Source organism: Alligator mississippiensis, chromosome 1 (assembly GCF_030867095.1).
Source record: "Alligator mississippiensis isolate rAllMis1 chromosome 1, rAllMis1, whole genome shotgun sequence".
NCBI lineage: Eukaryota > Metazoa > Chordata > Crocodylia > Alligatoridae > Alligator > Alligator mississippiensis.
The window spans coordinates 448,411,537-448,429,523 of record NC_081824.1 but is presented as its reverse complement, the minus strand read 5'-3'; the positions used below and the strand labels follow the sequence as shown (position 1 = coordinate 448,429,523).

General features: G+C 42.7%; 1 protein-coding gene, 1 long non-coding RNA gene and 1 pseudogene across 4 annotated transcripts in view; 1 reads left to right on the top strand and 2 right to left on the bottom strand.

Annotated features, from left to right (window-relative positions):
- Positions 1-2,429: 2,429 nt before the first annotated feature.
- Positions 2,430-17,987, bottom strand: part of CEP295 (centrosomal protein 295) — a 77,534-nt gene continuing 61,976 nt past the window's right edge. For all 3 annotated transcript variants that reach the window (XM_019483629.2, XM_014611209.3, XM_019483630.1), the window contains 8 exons: positions 17,578-17,743; positions 13,623-14,296; positions 12,270-12,443; positions 9,278-9,395; positions 8,223-8,420; positions 7,643-7,742; positions 6,268-6,367; positions 2,430-2,881 (listed from right to left, as the gene is read on the bottom strand). In XM_019483629.2, coding sequence (XP_019339174.1) covers positions 2,843-2,881; positions 6,268-6,367; positions 7,643-7,742; positions 8,223-8,420; positions 9,278-9,395; positions 12,270-12,443; positions 13,623-14,296; positions 17,578-17,743 — 1,569 coding nt within the window. In that variant the 3' untranslated portion in view covers positions 2,430-2,842. The remainder of the gene's footprint in view (positions 2,882-6,267; positions 6,368-7,642; positions 7,743-8,222; positions 8,421-9,277; positions 9,396-12,269; positions 12,444-13,622; positions 14,297-17,577; positions 17,744-17,987) is intronic.
- On the top strand, positions 14,293-17,311 carry LOC109282269 (uncharacterized). Its single transcript, XR_002089208.2, has 2 exons — positions 14,293-15,678; positions 17,159-17,311. It is a non-coding gene; the product is annotated as an uncharacterized LOC109282269 (long non-coding RNA).
- Positions 16,093-16,316, bottom strand: LOC132247933 (U2 spliceosomal RNA; annotated as a pseudogene).

Sequence of the window (17,987 nt, the reverse complement as noted above, 5' to 3'; positions counted from 1 at the left end):
AGAACTGCTTTGCACCTTCATCAAGAAAGAAGAGAACACAGTGGCTATAAAAACTTCATGTTCCTGCAAGGCACCAGTGTGCTGCAGCACCCTGGGGTGCCATGAAATGCTAATGCTGTATTAGCTGTGCAAACATGATTCATAAGACAATTTTTTAAAATCTCTGAGTTTGTTAGTGTTAAATACTCTGGCCTGGCATGGTTTTTTATTTCTTCACACTAAAAGAATTGCTCTTATTTTTCTGTAGTCAAAAAAATTGAGCAAACACCAACTGGCATTTTCTGAGGGGTGCCCTGAATCTCAGAAAGTTAAGAACTACTGGTCAACTTTGCATGTGGCTTCATTAGGGAAACACTACCTTACTAGAAGCTTATTTAGAGACATAGATTTGTGCCTCAGTCATAACTGTATGTGTTTGTATGTTTCCAAACTCAGTAGGAATTTGAGACCTAGGCAATCCACTTTACAGGGTCCTGGAAATCTCTGAAAGAGATTATGCTATTGCATTGAAGGAAGTTGTTCTCCTAAAAGAGGAGAATGTATAAAGGACTAGACACGGGCTCAGTTCTGCAGGCAGAACTGCAGTGCTGAAGTGAAGTCAATGAAGGAGGCATAGTGACCCTTGGAGTCGCTCCCTAGCAGAATAGCCAGAAGAAGAGAAGAATCCCAGAGCCCGCATGGCTCAGAACAAGGGGGTCTGTGGAACTGGACAGCTCTAGTAGTCCTTGAAAGTGGGAAGTATACCTGCAGTATCGCCAAACCCACAGTACCAAAATCATGAGACGAACTCTTAAAAACAAAAAAACAAGAGATTGACATGTAGATCACAAGATGGTATTTTTGAATTGTGTATGTGGGGAGGGGGTGTTATTTGTGAAGGTGTGGGGGGCTGTGGATGTGTGTGGGGGGTTAGGAACCTGGGAAGGAAGGGTCCCCACACACCCTGGTAGGATGCAGGGTGCTGGGTGTCAAGAGAGGGGCAGCAGCAGAGCTGGGTGGGCTGTGGCTTGGGAGTTGAGGAGTGGACAGAGACATGCACAGACACTGACAGATACACAGACAGCACCTAGCTGGTAAGTGGAGGGAAAGTGGGGTGGGGGGAGATCAGCAGTGAGAGAGGAGTGGGGCAGGGGTGAATGGGGCCCTGGGGCCAGGGCAGGTCACCCAGAGGTGTTTATGTGTGGGGAGTGGGGCACAGCTCCCCGCAGCAGCGCACACCTCAGGGGAGGCATGGGGGTATGTGTCCCTTGTGGGGCAGAGGTAGGCTGGGGCTCTATGCCCTGCTGCCTTTGCCCCATGAGCTCAGTCATGAAACCCCAGTGTGCCTCCTGCTGCTGGGCGGGCAGAGGGCACACCGCATGGCCAGCAAGCCCCGTGTCTCCTGCCCACCTGGGTGGGCAGCAATAGCATCGTGCAGCTGAGCTCCTGGGGCAAGGCAGCAGGGTGCAGAGCCTGAGCAGGCAGCCCGCCTCATGCCCCCATTCCTCCCCCTGGGGCTGTGCAAAGCTGCGGGGAGCCAAAACCCTTCCCCACACCTCTGGACAACCTGCCCCAGCTCTGGGGCTCTATTCTTCCTCAGCTCCTGCTCTGGCCCCACTCCCTCCCTCACTGCAGGGGCCCTGATCCCCCTCCCCCCCCCCCCCCCCCCCCACTTATCAGCTGCGAAAATCCAGGGATCTGAGGGTTGGATCAGGAAATTGCGAGTTGAAGTTATTTTGACTTTGAAATCCCGAGTCTCACAATATTTTTGTGATAGTTGGCATTACTGTACCTGGAACTGCAGTTGGTGGTGACATAGCTAGTGACCCACAACTGATGGATATCACTAGCTCCCTATCAGAATTAGGATGCAAATAACTTTGCTGCCACCACTACCCCACAGGCAAGGAAGATCAATTGAATTATACACATCTTCTCCGAAGCCTAGGAACTCCAACAGTTCAATAAGAATATTTATTGGCGCCATCTACATGGTGGAAGTTCATGTTACTGTCTCATACTTAAGTTTTACAGGCAGGGCAGGGTATAACTGGAGCTCTTAATTCTTGGATTGTCCACATATTAGCACTTTAAAGTGGTTTAAAGCACTCATTATACAGCTCAAAGTTATGCCACTCCAGAGCAGGATTATCTCTGATCCCCACAACCCAGCTCCTGTTCCATTAAGGTATGGCCACTCCCCACAAATGTGCTGCTCAAGTTGGATATCCTCCAGTATCCCAGGATGCAGTGCTTAGGAGTCTACCAAACTTGGGAACTCAGCAGGGAATTTCGAATAGGGGTAAAGGTATTTAATTCCCATATGGTCACTATTAACTTGCAGTGGGAATTAAGCACTTAACTGTCATTGACAACAACAGGAATTGGGCAAGATGTGCCTATTATCCCTTGGATTTTTTTTTTTCAAGCAATGACTCTTGGCAAATAAATTCTAGATTTCAGTACAAAACTTTATTAAAAAGAGTGAATCTGACACCTTTCAAATGCTGTCGTACAACAATTAAGAACCCCCCTCCCCACCTTTCTACAAGAATCTTGATCTTGTTAACCCGAGTCACTATAAATATAAGCAGAAATGGACTTTAAACTGACAGACTGAACAAAGCATAGTTATACCGGTCTTTGTAGTAGTTTAGTTGTGGGAATAAAACATTATCTAGGTTGCTATAATAATGATTTAAATTATGATTTTCAAATAAATTAAAAGCTCATTATTCACAATTATTACATGATATTGCTTAATCTAAGTTTGATGCTGTAAGTGCATTCTTTGGATTGCACTAGGAAAGTAGTAATGCCTCCATCATGTTCCCAAATGTCTTCTAACAGGATCTGGTGTACATCAATGCGTCTTTCTTGCTCGAAGTTTTTCCAGTGTTTTCTACAAATAAAAAGGGCAAAGCGTGTAAGTATCATCAGACGGTGGTTAGATTTGAAGTAGTTGGGTGGAGTTGTGGAGGGATAACATGCATAGAAGGAAGGCCATGGGTTAAAACCACTTCATTATACTATGCTTGGTGTATCTAAATGAAGGGAGATAGTGACTTGACTGGAAGTCATTAATAGACTGCCTGCTTGCCTTGAGAGTCAGCTGAGAAGGAGTCTTGGGTTAAACACCCCAGTTGTAGAAGGAGCTGTCAAGGGGCATAGCTACACAATGCACCGTAATTAATAGCACATTAATGAATAAGTTTAGTACCTGTAATGATATGTACTTGCTTAATGTACTGTAATCGGCGTGACTGCGCATTAGCACAAAAGGTTTGTCTGCGATGTTAATGCACAGTAGATTTATTCTACTGCGCATTAGCACAGGTTTTTCCTGCTGTGCTAATACGCAGTGGAATTTGTCTTTTGCACACTAAGTACCTAGTGTAGATATGCCTACAATGTCCTCAGGAGCCTGAGGGTTGCTTACCTGCTCCCCTAGGCTGCCAGGCATCCAAATACGTGGTGTAGAAGATACTGGGTATGTCTACACCAGACATTTACTGTACAGTTGAGTAGTTAGCTGCACAATAAATGTCTCGGCATCTACACGTGCACCCCTATTAGGCTGGAATAAATTAACTTACTCTACAGCAGGATAGTACTTGTAAATACAAATACTATCCTGCTGTGGAATAAAAAAAAAAACAACTCTGCAGCAACACACATGTAGATGCTGAAGAGGTTGGCTGGGGCATGAAAATACTACAGTGTGGGGGCTGCCTGCTGGCTAGCCCCACACTAAAGCACCCTTGTGCCCCAGGCACTGCAGCACACTGAGCCAGGTCTAAACAGCCCTGGGCTGGCAGGCTGACACTACCAGCCAGGGCTGGTCTGACCCTGCTCACTGTACTGTGTATGAATAAACTCTGGAGCTTATTGCTCTGGAGTTTACTGTTCCTGGGCACATGTTCAAATGTGCAATACCTTCTGGAGCAATAAATTCCAGCATTTATTCATGTACCTTAATTGCTTGTGTAGATGCGCCCACTGATTACCTTCACAGGTTTTATTCAACAAGTCGGGAGGGGAAGCAATACCTCTCCTTTCTATTAGCCATATGGTGCAGATTCCTGGTGAGCAGAGATCCCAGAAGCTGGCTATACGGCTCCTCATGCTTTAAGGTGGAGCTAGCCTGGGAAGCGTGGTAAGAACAGAGAAATCCTTTTCTGCCTTTCAAGCTCTGAGCCTCTCTCTCTCTCTCTTAGTAAGTGTTCATGGCTGATAAGGCTCAACGTCTGCTCTGCTGCTGCTTGAAATCATAGTTTCACAGTTGTTAGGGGCTGGAAGGGACCATTGGGGTCCAGATCACTGGGTTCAGCCCCCCCCTGCACGTGAGCAGGAAAGACTGCTGGGATCAAATGATCCCAGCAAGATGGACGTCAAGGCGTTTTCTGAAGATCGCCAGGGTGGATGACTGTACCACTTCTGGAGCAAGCCTGTTTCAAACTCTCAGCACTTGGGCTTGTAAATAAGTTTTTCCTAATGTCTAGCTTGAAGTGATCTTCAATCAGTTTGTGCCCATTATTTCTTGTCCTCCCCTGGGGGGCCTTGGTGAATAGATGCTCCCCCAAGCCCTGATGTACACCCCTAATATACTTATAGGCTACAACCAAGTCCCCCTGAGTCTTCTCTTCTACAGGCTGAACAATCCCAAGTCCCTCAGCCTCTCCTCATATGTCTTGGTCTCCAGGCCTCTAATTATGCATGTGGCCTTCCTCTGGACTCTCTTGAGCTTCTCCCCTCTCAGCTCCGTGTTCTTGGAGAACGCTGGCACAGGCTGCAGCCTGGCTGACTCAAAGAATTCCCACCCCCCTAGATGGAACACTTTACATTTCTCTGTATTAAATTGGTCCCTTTCCATAGCACAGAACGGGGTCTTGGTCTGAAAGCCAAACAGGCACAGTTCTCGTTACACTCAGTTTACTACAACAGGATTTGGGGCTTCAAGACAGGCTTCCCCCTATGCATGTTGAAGGAGGATGGTGAGTTTAACCCAGTGTTGTAAGAGCCTTCATGTAGAAGAAAAGCTCCAAACATTCCTAAAACATCCCCAGTGCTCTCCAATAGGAACAACCCCGAGCCTATGCCCCCCACTCTCACCCAACAAACCTGGAAATAATGATGAAATCACTCTGGGTGGTGCAGCTCAGAGCTGGTCTCAAGCACACAACAGACAGGTCTGGAGATTAGCTACGGTGGATACCCCCAGAGCAACTTCACTGAGTGAGAGCAGCTCTTCCCAAAAGCACCAGAGGGAAGGAAGGGAAGCCAAAAGGTTCCACTCTTGATTTGATCTCACCTTTTCCCAGGGACTCTCTGCTGCCTTGTAAGAGGGAAACTTGCTTTTGCTTTTTGGGGATGAGGGATCCAAAGTTTTGCAAGACTTATCCCTGAACACCACATTCTAGTCTATCCCAGTTCTTGCCTGTTCCACGCTTAGTAGAGGAAGCGCCTCCCTGTGTGCAGTCTGGCCTCACAGGAGGGATGGGAGCTCTGACAACTCAAGAGCAGCAGTCTCTCTAGCCTCTGTTCCACGGCTCAAGCCAGCTCTAAACAATGGCCGGTAACTCCTGTGGCCCTAAGATGGTGCATGGCTAGAATCTCTGGACACTTTAGCTGCAGCTGTTTAATCTTCCCAGCAAATGTAAACCAATTTTTCTGCTGCCTGTAGCCTGGCCAAATTCGACTGAATTTTACCTAGATGGCAACAAATGCAACAGTCTCTGATGCAAAGATCACTCTCTGCCTGGTTTTGAGACTGTACTCCTATTCCCTGGGGGCACTACAAGATCTCAATGGTTAGTAGAACTTAAGACATTTCCCCTTGCTGCATTCTGAGAAGTGACTCAGTTCTTCTGGCACATACTTAAAATAAAGAATTAAATAAATAATCAGTCTGAGGCAGACACACTGCATAGGCAGTTTCCAAGCTAAGTTACAATTTTTAAACATAGTCTTATAATAAAAAAATGCCAGGCAAACATAAATGGTACTATTGTCTCCCATTCAAAAGGTGTGAGAAGGGAGGAGGAACACAAAGTCTGATTGGGAGGTGTGGCTGGGGGGGACGGAAAGCCACCACAAGCTGGTGCTGGAATGTCATTTCCACAAGAAAGGCTTCCCTATCTCCCCAGTCTCAATCAGATATGCACATTATATACACTATAGCCTGCACTGAACTATCTGTGAAATTATCAGAACTGCCCAGAGCAATACACACACAAATAAGGAAATGCTGTTCTGGGAAGAACACAATGCTACACAATATGTAATTACCTTTTGAAACTCTTTAGCTTTCTCTCTGTTTCTAGCATAGGCTTCTTGCCTTGTTTTTTCTTCCTTTCTGATTTTCACTTCCGTTAATTGGTTATAAAGCCTGCCAAACAGTGAAATGATACGTGCATCTCATCAAAAGAGTCTCAACTTACATTTTAGATGTTAATATTAACTACATAGGCTGAATTAACTCAACATTACTAAGAATACATTTAAGCTCGATTCTTCAGTCTGTTAGTATTCATGCCAAAAATTCCTTTTCATTACATGTAAAAACTTGTTATGCAGTTTTGAAGTTACTCTTTTAATGTATTATTTTGACATTACAAAAAGCATGTGTCAAGCTCAACCGACATAAGGAGGAGAACGATACAGGTCAAAGCAATGAGATGGCCCTGGCCACAGCTTAAAACCTTGGTTTCAGACCAGAGCACTTTCCTCAGCAGACAGACATTTCTCCTCTCTCTAACCTTTGCCTTTACCGGCATGCTCCAAATCTTTATCCTAGATTACGCTCCCCCACTGCAGCAAGTGAAAAGAGGTCCTCCAACATTTGCTCCCCCTCCCACCAAGCTCTTAAGCTTCTGCTCTTTCCTGTTTGGATATTTTTGACCCCACAGGCACTCATCCATCAGCTGAGCAGGTGCCAGCCAGAGTAAGAACCAAAAGTTCTATGTATTCCTTATCTCCTAACAACACAACCTCAGAGCTGGGTCTCTATACAGACTTTTTCTAAGTGCATTCAACTTTGGCAGGATTCTCAGATGAGGGGATTGTAAAATGAGGAAGGAGTGCAATGTATGACCATTACATTCACAACAGAAAGGTTGGTGTGTCGTTTATATGTAGTTTGCATCTAAGGGGCTGAAATAAATCAGAAACTGGAAAACTGCTAAAATTAAGAGTCCACATCACTACCATGGGTATTATTAACTTGCTTCAGAAACAGAAGTAGCTTAGTCAAACTCTCCAGATTGTACTCACACAATGCATAGCCTTGGGACTAGAAAAAAGCTACATACCTACTTGAACTCAATATAAGCAATGCTTATTACTAAAACAGAAGACTATGCGAAACATTTATTAAGGCTCATTACCTCCTTTTGGGCAGGGCTTTATAACTATCAGTGGCCTTGAAATTTGACAAACTTCAGTCAGTTTTACGAACTGTGCTCGTAAAAATAGAATATCCTTAGGTTACAGTAGACAGTGGGGTTAAGCGTTCCTACACACTCATGCTGCTTATTCATTTGACAGACATGCACATAACCAATTTTTTTTATAATATCAACAGCAGAAAACATATTGGAATTGGCACTGTGTTATTCAAAGTTACATACTTATCCAGTATGTACGTAAGTGGAATACACTATACCTTGAAGCGCGCTGGTGTATTTCTGTTTCTGCAGACCTCCTGTCCTCTGGAGAGCAGACTTTCACTTCCCCAACTTTCTTCAACTGACTGACAGCTGCACCTTTGTTTTAAGCAAGCAGATTTTTTTTTAAATATAAATGTAACCATTAGGATAACTTCATAAGTAGGGCACAGATAATATAGAAAGGAAACTGAAAATATATCTATAAAATCTGCAATATAAAATATCCATAAAATCTATAAAGTCTACGTCTTTTACAAATTGAGTACACACTGATCAACAAGAGACAGCTGAATGAAACTGAGCCTTAGAAGATAGATCACAGATGGTTTGAAACAAAAGCAATGGCAAAACTAAGTTGTAATGTTTCCTGGTTAGAAAAAAAAACTCTTGGAGAGAGACAAGCAATCAGAATGGACACCATGGGACAGACATTTTGAGATTGTTTCCTAACTCTCAGAGAGATTTTTTTTAGGGTCATCTTTTCGTTATAGAGAAAATGATGCATTTGTGAGTTGACAATTAAATAAATAAAAAGGGAATCCTGCAGGCTTTACTGTTTCCAAATGAAATTTTTACCAGAGGTTGGAGAAGGCTCATTCAACATGTGAAATCTTTCAGTCTTGTTCCTCTGAAACAGCTTAGCTTGTGGCTTTTTACTTTCTCTATTTTTAATTTCTTGAATTCTCTCAGAGGACTTATGAATGAAGTTTTTCTTTTTTTTTAAAAATGCTTCTTGTAAACTTGCTGGTGTAGAAGTGAACTCCAGTAGCATCACTGAAAAAGAAGGTCGGTTTCAGCATAACTGTCTGCAGCCAGGAAAATAATCAACTCTAAAATTTTGGAGCTTCACTGTTTTCATAAATTATGCCAGGTACAATTCAGCGGGCTTAGGAAATTTTACAAAAAAGGAACAATTTGGAGTCATGATTCCTATAATAATCATAAGCTCCACTACATGCATATAGCATTTCATATTAATGATGTGTTATAACATTTTAATTCATTATCATGTATTATAAACACAGGTTTAAATTAGAGATACTCTCCAACTACAGACAAGATTTGTTGCGAATGTTTGTTATCTAATTAAATGGGTCGACTATGTAATGAAAAAGATAAGCGTCTTATAGAGACTGAAATGAGGTCCTTTGTTGCACTGCTGATATACCAATTCCCTACTTGTCAGAGGAACAGGGGCATACTCTTCAGTGTTTATTATTTTAAATTGTGCCCTAAACTGCAGTCTGTACTCATCCCTCAGAACAGATGAAATGAGATCCTCTATCGAAGTTGTTTAGTGACTTGTACTAAGGTAAAAGAGGACCGAGGATTTTAATGCTGCAAACTACACAATGACTCAAAAGGCACTGACATGCAGCATGACAGAGCAAGTGTTTTGTTTTCTAATTAAATAGGTCAACTATGTAATGAAAAGGATTTAGTATCTCGTAGAGACTAAAGTGAGCCTTCTGGGCAGACAAGATTGAAAAGGACATTTTAATAGGATCTTTACACATTGCTGTGCTGTATGTTGAACCTGGACCATACGTAGTATAATGCAATAATGAGCTGTACTTTACCAATATTTAGGAAATTCTCATTTCAGCTCTAATTAGATTATAAAGAACTACCTCCAGACTGATGTAATAGAGATTGATCTTCACGAGATCTCTTCGTTACTGCAGAACAATCAGGCTGCGTGAAAATGGAACAATCTGCTTTTGGCTCTAATGGGAAAAAATCTCTTTTCTATTGGAAACAGAAGAAAAATTGGTATAATGTACTTAAAACATCATATTTTAGTAAAATAATACTAGAGCATGTCTGTTACAGTGTATGAACAAAACAGAGCTCTATCACCATTCATGCAGATGTAAGAAAAAATATAGTTAGCATAAAGCAACAAGGAATTCAGATGGTTGGCATTAAAAACTATTATTTACAAGTTGCTAAAAAAACACCCTTCAAAAACCAGATAGTGGGCACATCTATGCATGCAATTAATTTGAAGCAATGAACTCCAGCACATTTTGCCAGAGTTTATTGTTCCCAGGTACTGTGTTGGAATGTGCATCTGGGACCGCAGCACATGGAGCCACATTTGGGCAGCCCTGACTGGCATGGGGCTGGGGGCAGGTGGTGGTGGGTCAGCCTGCTAGCCCAGGGCTACTCCCACCCAGCTCAACATGCTGAGAACGGGCTGGCTAGGGCACAAGGGTCACAGGTAGTGGAAGGCTGGGGCTAACGGGGCTTAACCCCCCCAAATGTGGCTCCACTACTTCAGTGCCACCGCCGCACCCCACCACTGCAGCGCCGCGCTCAGCCCCACTGCCATGCATCGGCCCTGCACTGCCCCCACAACCCACCCTGCACCACCAAATAATATTGTCTCCCACCACCGCTGACAAGAGTGCTACAGTGCAGGGCTAGCCAGCAGGCAGCTTCCACAAGGAAGCACCCTCATGCCCCAGCCAGCTGGGGCAGCATCTACATATGTTGCTGCGCACTTAAAACTCAGTTGCACAATAGGACTTGTATTTCGAAGTACTAACCTCTGGCAGAGTATTAATAGGGGCACAGGTGTAGATGCTGAAATGTTTACTGTGGAGCTAATTAGGCAACTCTGCAGTAAACATCTCATGTAGATGCATACTGTTACCAGTAAAACCCTGTTTTACCACTAAGTTCAGACTTTTCATTCTTGCTTTCACACTGTTCTGTCCCCATCTATATCTACTCTTTTTTTCTTTTACTCTATTTCCAGCTTCCCCATTCATACTTGTATTGCTATGTCTCTTCCTTGTACTCACACCACCTCTGTGTCTTACATACAAAACATTTTATTCCTCAATGCTGCCCCATAATTTACAACCACATCTGAAAGCTCATTTCTCAATCACTGCCAGGCTCTAATTACTTCTAAAAATCCATGTTCAAGTCCTTCAGGCTCCATCTCCAACTCTTCACAACCAAGTTGCTAACTCAACTATTAGTCTAATGGACTGTACCTTGGAGCCAGGATATTCATTGGACTGCTTTGCGAGCATCTTCCCAGCTAGCTACACATATGTTATCTACACTGACTTGAGGAAAGGTATCTTTGAATAACCATCCAAAAAGGTTAAATCCTAAATATTATCTGAACAGTTTAGGATTGTTTGGGTTAGCCTGAAGAATACCTGAATACAGAGGGAAGAAACTAGGTCAATGAAAATGTGATCAAGGGGGATCATTGGAAAATTAGCAGTCCTCACACATGGAATTAATTTTTTGTGACCCAATCTTCAGCTCTAACATTAGCATCCTCATTAATGCATCTTAAACTGTTTGAACTGGAGGAAAATATTTTTGCCATATGCTTTAAAGTCAGTGGTGCTCAACCTCTGGTTCATGATGCCATGTCATCTGGCCTGTGGCGTCTGGAAATATAGTGGCTGGGGAGCAGAGACAGCATTAATTGCCACTCCCCTATTGAGAAATTTTCCCCCAGGGGCTGGATAACATGCCCTGTGTACTAGATCAGTGGTTCTCAACCTTTTTTGTACCAGGACCCAAATGTAAACATCAATGGCCAGTCCCAACCCAGTAAATAGTTTAAGTAGAAAACAGCCCCCTGGCCCTATTGGTGTCCTTCACTCCCAACCCACAGTTCCCCACCCCTCCCAGCCCTGCTAGTGCCTCACTCCTGATTCACTCCCCACTAGCCCCAATGCCCGAGTGTGTGGGGCAGGGGTTCTGTGTGTGGGGCAGGAGGGACACATGCCCTCCCCAAATCTGTGCCCACAGTGGACATGGCCGGATTGGCAGGGCAGGAGCTGCCTTCATGGTCCAGTGGGTGGCACCAGGTGTGGGAGGGTAGAGCAGTGGCAAGACTTGTTGCTGCTGCCAGGACCCCCGTGCCATCCACGCTTACAGGAACGTGAGGATGGGGGGCAGGGCTGTGCTGCCCTTACTTCCTCCTGCTGCCAGCTGCTCGTGTGCCAGGCCACAGTTCTATTCTGCTGCCATGACCCAGCTGCTGCTGGCGCTCCCCCAAGGCCACCTGTGCTGCCTCCTACCCCATCTCCCCTCCAGGGTAGAGTCTGCCAGCCTGCAAGGGGAAATCCACCACTTCCCATGTTTTCTCCTTCAAAGGAAATAATCCATGTTTTTCCACAGGAAACAGAAAACCCAGACCCCTGTTTATTAGTATGCACAGCATTAACATATGATGAAATACAAGAAGCATCCATTTTTTAAAAAATGTATGCAAAATATGATCCATTTTTAAAGTTAATTTGCAACCCTTTCATATATTCTTGCAACCCACTTTTGGGTTGCAATCAACAGGTTGAGAAATGCTGTACTAGATCATGCCAGTGTGTAGGGCTGCTCCATAGCCAGATCCAGGTGTGCAGAGCCAGGCAGCATGCTGCATCGCACCTGCAGACTGACCCCATGCCACTCAATCAGCCCATAGGACCAGAAAAAACATTTGGTTTTTATCTACTGACCATATAATTCTATAGAGCCATAATTTAATACTTGTTTTATAACACATCTTACATGGTTCTATTTTTAAGAAAGAAATCCTTATCTAACTAAAGCAATGAGCCAACATGATGGTAGATAATCAAGATTCACCTCAGAACAACTTTTGAACTCAGACTGATCAGCACATGCTGGGGTACTGATTTCATTTTCTCTTTTTTCCTCTTGGCCAATGGAATCTGTGTCTGATTCTGCAACAGTGATATCATTTGAGCTTAGTAGAGTGAGTTCAGGTTCTTCCATAATACCATGCCCTGACTCTGTCTCCTGTAAGATAAATTGCACAAGACAACATCAGTGTAAAAATCAATATTTCTAGCAAAAGCAACATTTGTAAGCCTGTCAGAAAGGCAAAAGACTGTTCAACATATAAATAAAAGGAAAAAACTGCCCCAGGCAGTGAAGGAAATACCAAAGGCAAAATGCTCTTTCTACATTTACTAATGTATACAGAAGGTCTCCTAAGGACCTCAGTTCAATTTAATATTTTATTTGCCAGTATATAAAAGCCTCCCTCCTCACTCAGAATTGGAATCTAAACCACAACCTGAAATACAGTTCTTGGCCAACAGAAGCAGCTTTTATTTGATCAAAAAAGGTATTTCTTTTGATAAATTAATTCCTTAGTATAATTGTTAACCTTTCCTAGAAAAACAAGCAAAAAAAAAAGAATTCCAAGATCTAATTACATACTATATAATGAAGATTTATTACACTTATTACATAAAACACCCCCAAAACACTAAAATGCCATATTTTCTTGGCTACAGCACACCCTCAACTATAACATGCACCCTATTTTTGTAAGGACCCAAAAAAGAGAAAAAAAATCTTATCATGGAGTACAGGTAAGTACCAAAGATCTGGGGTCTCGGGCTGAAATTCGGATCCAGCACGCTGACTCAGGGGCCATGCAGTGGGACCTGATCTGGCGTGCCAACGCTGGGACCATGTAGTACAGTAGGGCAGGGCCCGATTCAGCACTTGTACTGGGACTGTGTGGCAAGGCAGGAGCTGCTGGTTCAACTCGTGTCACTAGCTTCAGGGGAGCATGCTAGCTCTAAAACCGTGTGTTGGGTGTGAGGCCATGCATTGAAGACCAGCCCTGTGATAGCCCTGCAGCTGGGAAGAGGGGCTCACTATGGGTCCAGAAATTTGGCAGTGGGTGGGGAGGTGGGGAAGGGAGGGAACAGAGGCATATTAAATTGCTGTGGCTCCCAGAGCCATGGCATTTAATGCTGCCACTGGCTCCATGCCCACCCCCAACTATTCCCAAAACCTTGAGGAACCCTTTTCCCTGCATATCATGCACACCCCAATTTATCCCACTTGGTTTTGATGGCTGGAAGGAAGGTGCAGAATTTGTGAGAAAATATTGTAGCATGGAGTAATAGCCTTAAGTGTGAATGCAGCTAAACAAAGTAAAATTTGTTTTGTGCAGCTTACCCAAACTGGCACCCAGGCTTGTGACGAGCAAGGGCCTGAACTTATTGTAAGCACTGAATGATGACTTTGTTTTTCATGCATTTCCAGTACAGGATCACTCTCTTGCACAGTAGCTTCCACAGGGATGGCTGAGATTTTTGAATAAGTTTCTCTAGACATACTGCAGGACATCTGTGCCTCTAAAAAGCCTTGCTCTTCCTCTGCTACATTTGTGCTGCGCTGTGAAGCCACTTCCACCAGCGTATTAGCTTCCCTTGCAATAACTGGGGTTTTATTAAGCTCCTGATATTTATCAGGTGTCACAGTATCAAAACACAAGGCTCCGAATTCCCCATCCTCTTTTAAAGAAAGCTCAGCCAGTGGAGTTTTGTTTACTGCAATCTGTGTTGTATTTAGCTGGTCAAATGAACTATGTTCTTCCAGTGAACTTAGACTCTGACTTCGCAGGCTTTCCACAGAAGACTGGAAATTAATATTTTCGATGTTTCTCCTCAGCTCCTCATATTGGTCTCCAACAAGTGAAATGCACCTCTCACTCTCTGCATTTTTTATTTCAGGATTTTGTTCAGAAGAGCTTTCAGGTACAATGCTAAGGTCTACTGTTTTTTCAGCACTCTGACCATTTTCATTCAGAGTAGATTCCAATTGTAGTGGATGAAAAGATTCTTCAGAACCTGTTTAATAAATACAGATGCATTCAAGCAAACCAGCGTCTAGAAAGCAACTCATTTTACCTTCATATTAAATGCATAAGATAAGCCAGGCAGACAGGATGACATGGTTTTAAATACTGTAAATTCATTTAGACACAATCACCATATGAATTTATTACAGTTTACTATTTCAGGAAGGCATCTGCATCTAAAAATAAAGTCTTAAAATACTCTCAGAAAACCATCTTTCTTTAAACTGGTGAAACTCAGCACGAGTCAGTGGGACTACACCATTTCATTAGCCCTAGGAAACAATGCTCAATGACAGAAATTTGAACTATTGTCATAAGTCTTCCCAACAGTGTCTCTGTAAAAGGAGCAAAAAACCCACCATCATTACTGGTGCAGTATATTATCTTCAGAATAGAATATATTCAAATCAGAATGAACTGTTCTTCCATATTAAAGTCAACTGTAACAGATAATAACTGTGATATGATTTTTTCTCAGTAAGGTCTACATATACAAAGAGAATCGCAAGGTTTTCTTACAGGCTCGGAAGGTGAAAAGATATACCGATATCATTTCTATTTTGAATTGGGAAGTATTTCAATACTAGAATATTTATTTGTAAACAGATGAGAGGGTTTCTTTAGGAGGGGGAATCTTGGGGAGTTAACATTTTTAAAATTAGCAGGTACTGTACAAGTCCACTTCTCTCTAAACAAGGTAACTATATACTCCAGGCTCTCTAAATCCAAAACTCACTTTGTACAGACACCTATACATCAAACAATTTTCAAAATATTACTCCTAGAGCCAAATCCCATACTCCCTTATTCAGTAAAATAACAGAGGTTTGCTTGTGTCAAAGAACATAGAAGTCCCACAGCAAACAACGGCTGTTACGAAACTGAAGTCTATAAGAATAAACTCAATCAGAAATGAAACAATTTAAAACAAGACAGGATGAGGGGCCTCAAAACTGACCTACTCTGAAAGCAGTCCCCTCTACTAGTATTTAAATCCTTATACAATGGCCGGAATTACAGCAAATAACAAACCATGATATGTATAACTTTCAGCACAAAAATAATTGTTATTTTGGGGGATAGGGAACTTAAAGGGTTAATTTAAATTGTTATATCTAAAACTAGGAGCTTATACTCTATCCTTAAATCATTCATAGAAACACAAGACTAGAAGGGATCTTGCGGGTCAATATCCTGTCTCCCTACTACTGCAGGCAACTATGCCATAGAATATTTTGTGTCTGAGGACTGAAAATTGCAAATTCTACGTTGGGACCTCTGCAACACAGAAGCAGTGAGAGGAGCAAGACCAACTACTGTATTTACTGAAATATAAAACAAGGTTGCCTCCCCCCAATCAATATAGCACAGGTACTGACTTATTTTTGCTGGGAGGGAAGGGGCCTAAGATGATGGACATGTGGAAAGTGTTACGCATTTCAGGTGACAGCCCTCTTCCTGAGGGGGGCCAGGGCCCTTGGGCCCCCATGTACTTGGCACCTCTGCAACATAAGGAAAAAAGCCCCTCATCTTCCACTCACATACAAGGAACCCTCACTAAATACATAAACTTTGTCTATTATTAAAGTACTGTCAAAAGCAACACATGCTCAGTAATAGGAACCAGCGAAGAAGTTGATTAAATGTAACCAACAAGGAGCATGACTATAAAACACAGAGCCCGTATGGGGCAAACATACTTATGGGAACCCTTTATTTTTTTTGGGTGGCCCTTAAAAATAACAAAACAAAGCAAAACAAAACAGGCAGTTGCTCCCCAAGGAGGGAAGGGGCACCAGGTTTAGAGGTACTGCAATACCAGGCCAGCACTTGGAGAGGCTGGAACAAGCTCCAACACTCTCCCCTAGTGCCAAAAATGCTAATAGAATCTTAAACTAGGGGTCTGTTACCTCCGCAGGAAACTGGTACCAGGAGGACCAGAGCCAGCCCTGACACCCTCCCCTTGGTGCCAAAATTCTTGATCTTAGCCAAAAGGCTAAGATACTGATGGGAACCTTTTTTTTTGTGGCCCTTAAAAAAAACCAAACAGGGAGTTACTTCCCCAGGAGGGAATGAGCACCAGGCCTGGAGGTACTGCAATACCAGGCCAGCACTAAGAGGGGCTCAAGAAAGTTCTTAACTCTGAATTAAGTTCCAAATTTCAACTGAGCAGAGCTCAGTTGTTCAAGTCTGTGTGGTACTACTACCAGCAAGTATCTGGAACTTAATTTGGAACTGATTTGGCCCTGGAACTGAAATTTTAAAAAAGTTGGTACTACATACAAATAAGTACTCAAGTGCTACTTAAAAGCATGTTTATGAAGCACCTCTTAAAAATGGCACCAATTTGCAAAACAAAGATAAAATGTATCAATTTTTGATTAACTAAGTTTAAGTTTATTACAAGGTTGGTGTTTTCAAATTTGCCCCTTACTTCCATGTGGTCTGGGAGAGCAGGGTCTTACAAAAAGGAGAGGGTAAAGGGGATGCAGGGGAAAGAATTTGGGGCAGGGAAGGGAGCAGAGAGCAAGGGGGCTGCCTGACCACCCAGATTTATTTTCCCTGCAGTATCAATGGGGGAGGGACAAAGTCAAAGCAAACCTCCAATAATTAGATTCTGTATCTAGAATATTATAAACACATTTATACATTTTTCATATACAAATCTAATTATCCAAGGTTGTTTTATATCCAGGGTCATCTTATATTCAAGTAAATATGGTACTTTTACCTTGTTAGGTAAGAGTTTTTTACTTAGTTTTACTAGAAAATTGTCAAGCCTAAGATCAGATCACAAATGATTTGTGAATCTCATTCCTCAAATGCCTAACTCTTGCTGTTTATTTTACAGGGAACTTCAGCATCTACCTCCTCTGGTTTACGAATTCTACCCAGAAGCTTGGCACACACAAGTTAAGTGGTGTGATGTGTGGTATCACCACATCAATTCCTTTGCAGATCCGAGCTTGATCTGTATGTCTCATTAAAACACTACTGGACATAGTACTGCTCTATGTTGCCTAATTGCTGGGGCTGGGTGCATTCAGGGTAGGAGAGAGTGGGAGAAGCTTCTTTCTGTAGTTGCAGCCCTGGGCTCAGCAGAGAGGCACAGACTGAGAGCTGGTCTAAGACCCTGCAGAGAAAAGGGTACATATGTCACTAGTAGCTAGCAGCCTTACTACTAATCTTAGTGGATCAATCAATTTTAAAGTTTTATATTTAGATATTAACACCACTGCCACATTATTGTTCAGATAACAGCGCACATACCCAGAGTAATGTTTTCTTTAAGAGATTCCTCTGCTTGTAATGAAACCTTATTTAGCCCCTTCATTTCATGACAAGAACGTGGATTGTTATTTCTCATTTTCCGGCTTGAGGTTGTGGTTTCTAGAAATGTAGATGTGTCTTGACTTTCTGTTGAGAAACTTGAACTCTAGTGAGAAACCCGCCCCCACAAAAAACCCACGATTAATATTCAAGTTCTTCAAGGTTTAATATTTTTAGAAATATGAAAACTGAACAAAAACTTAAACAGTAATTTCTACTTTCCATGTCACATTTCTAGGTAAACTATATTGCCAATTCTACATACAATAAAGCTTGTTCATATCTTTAAATGCCAGAAGATTAAAAAGTTTCCAATTTTACAGATTAGAACCCTATAAAAATTGTACACG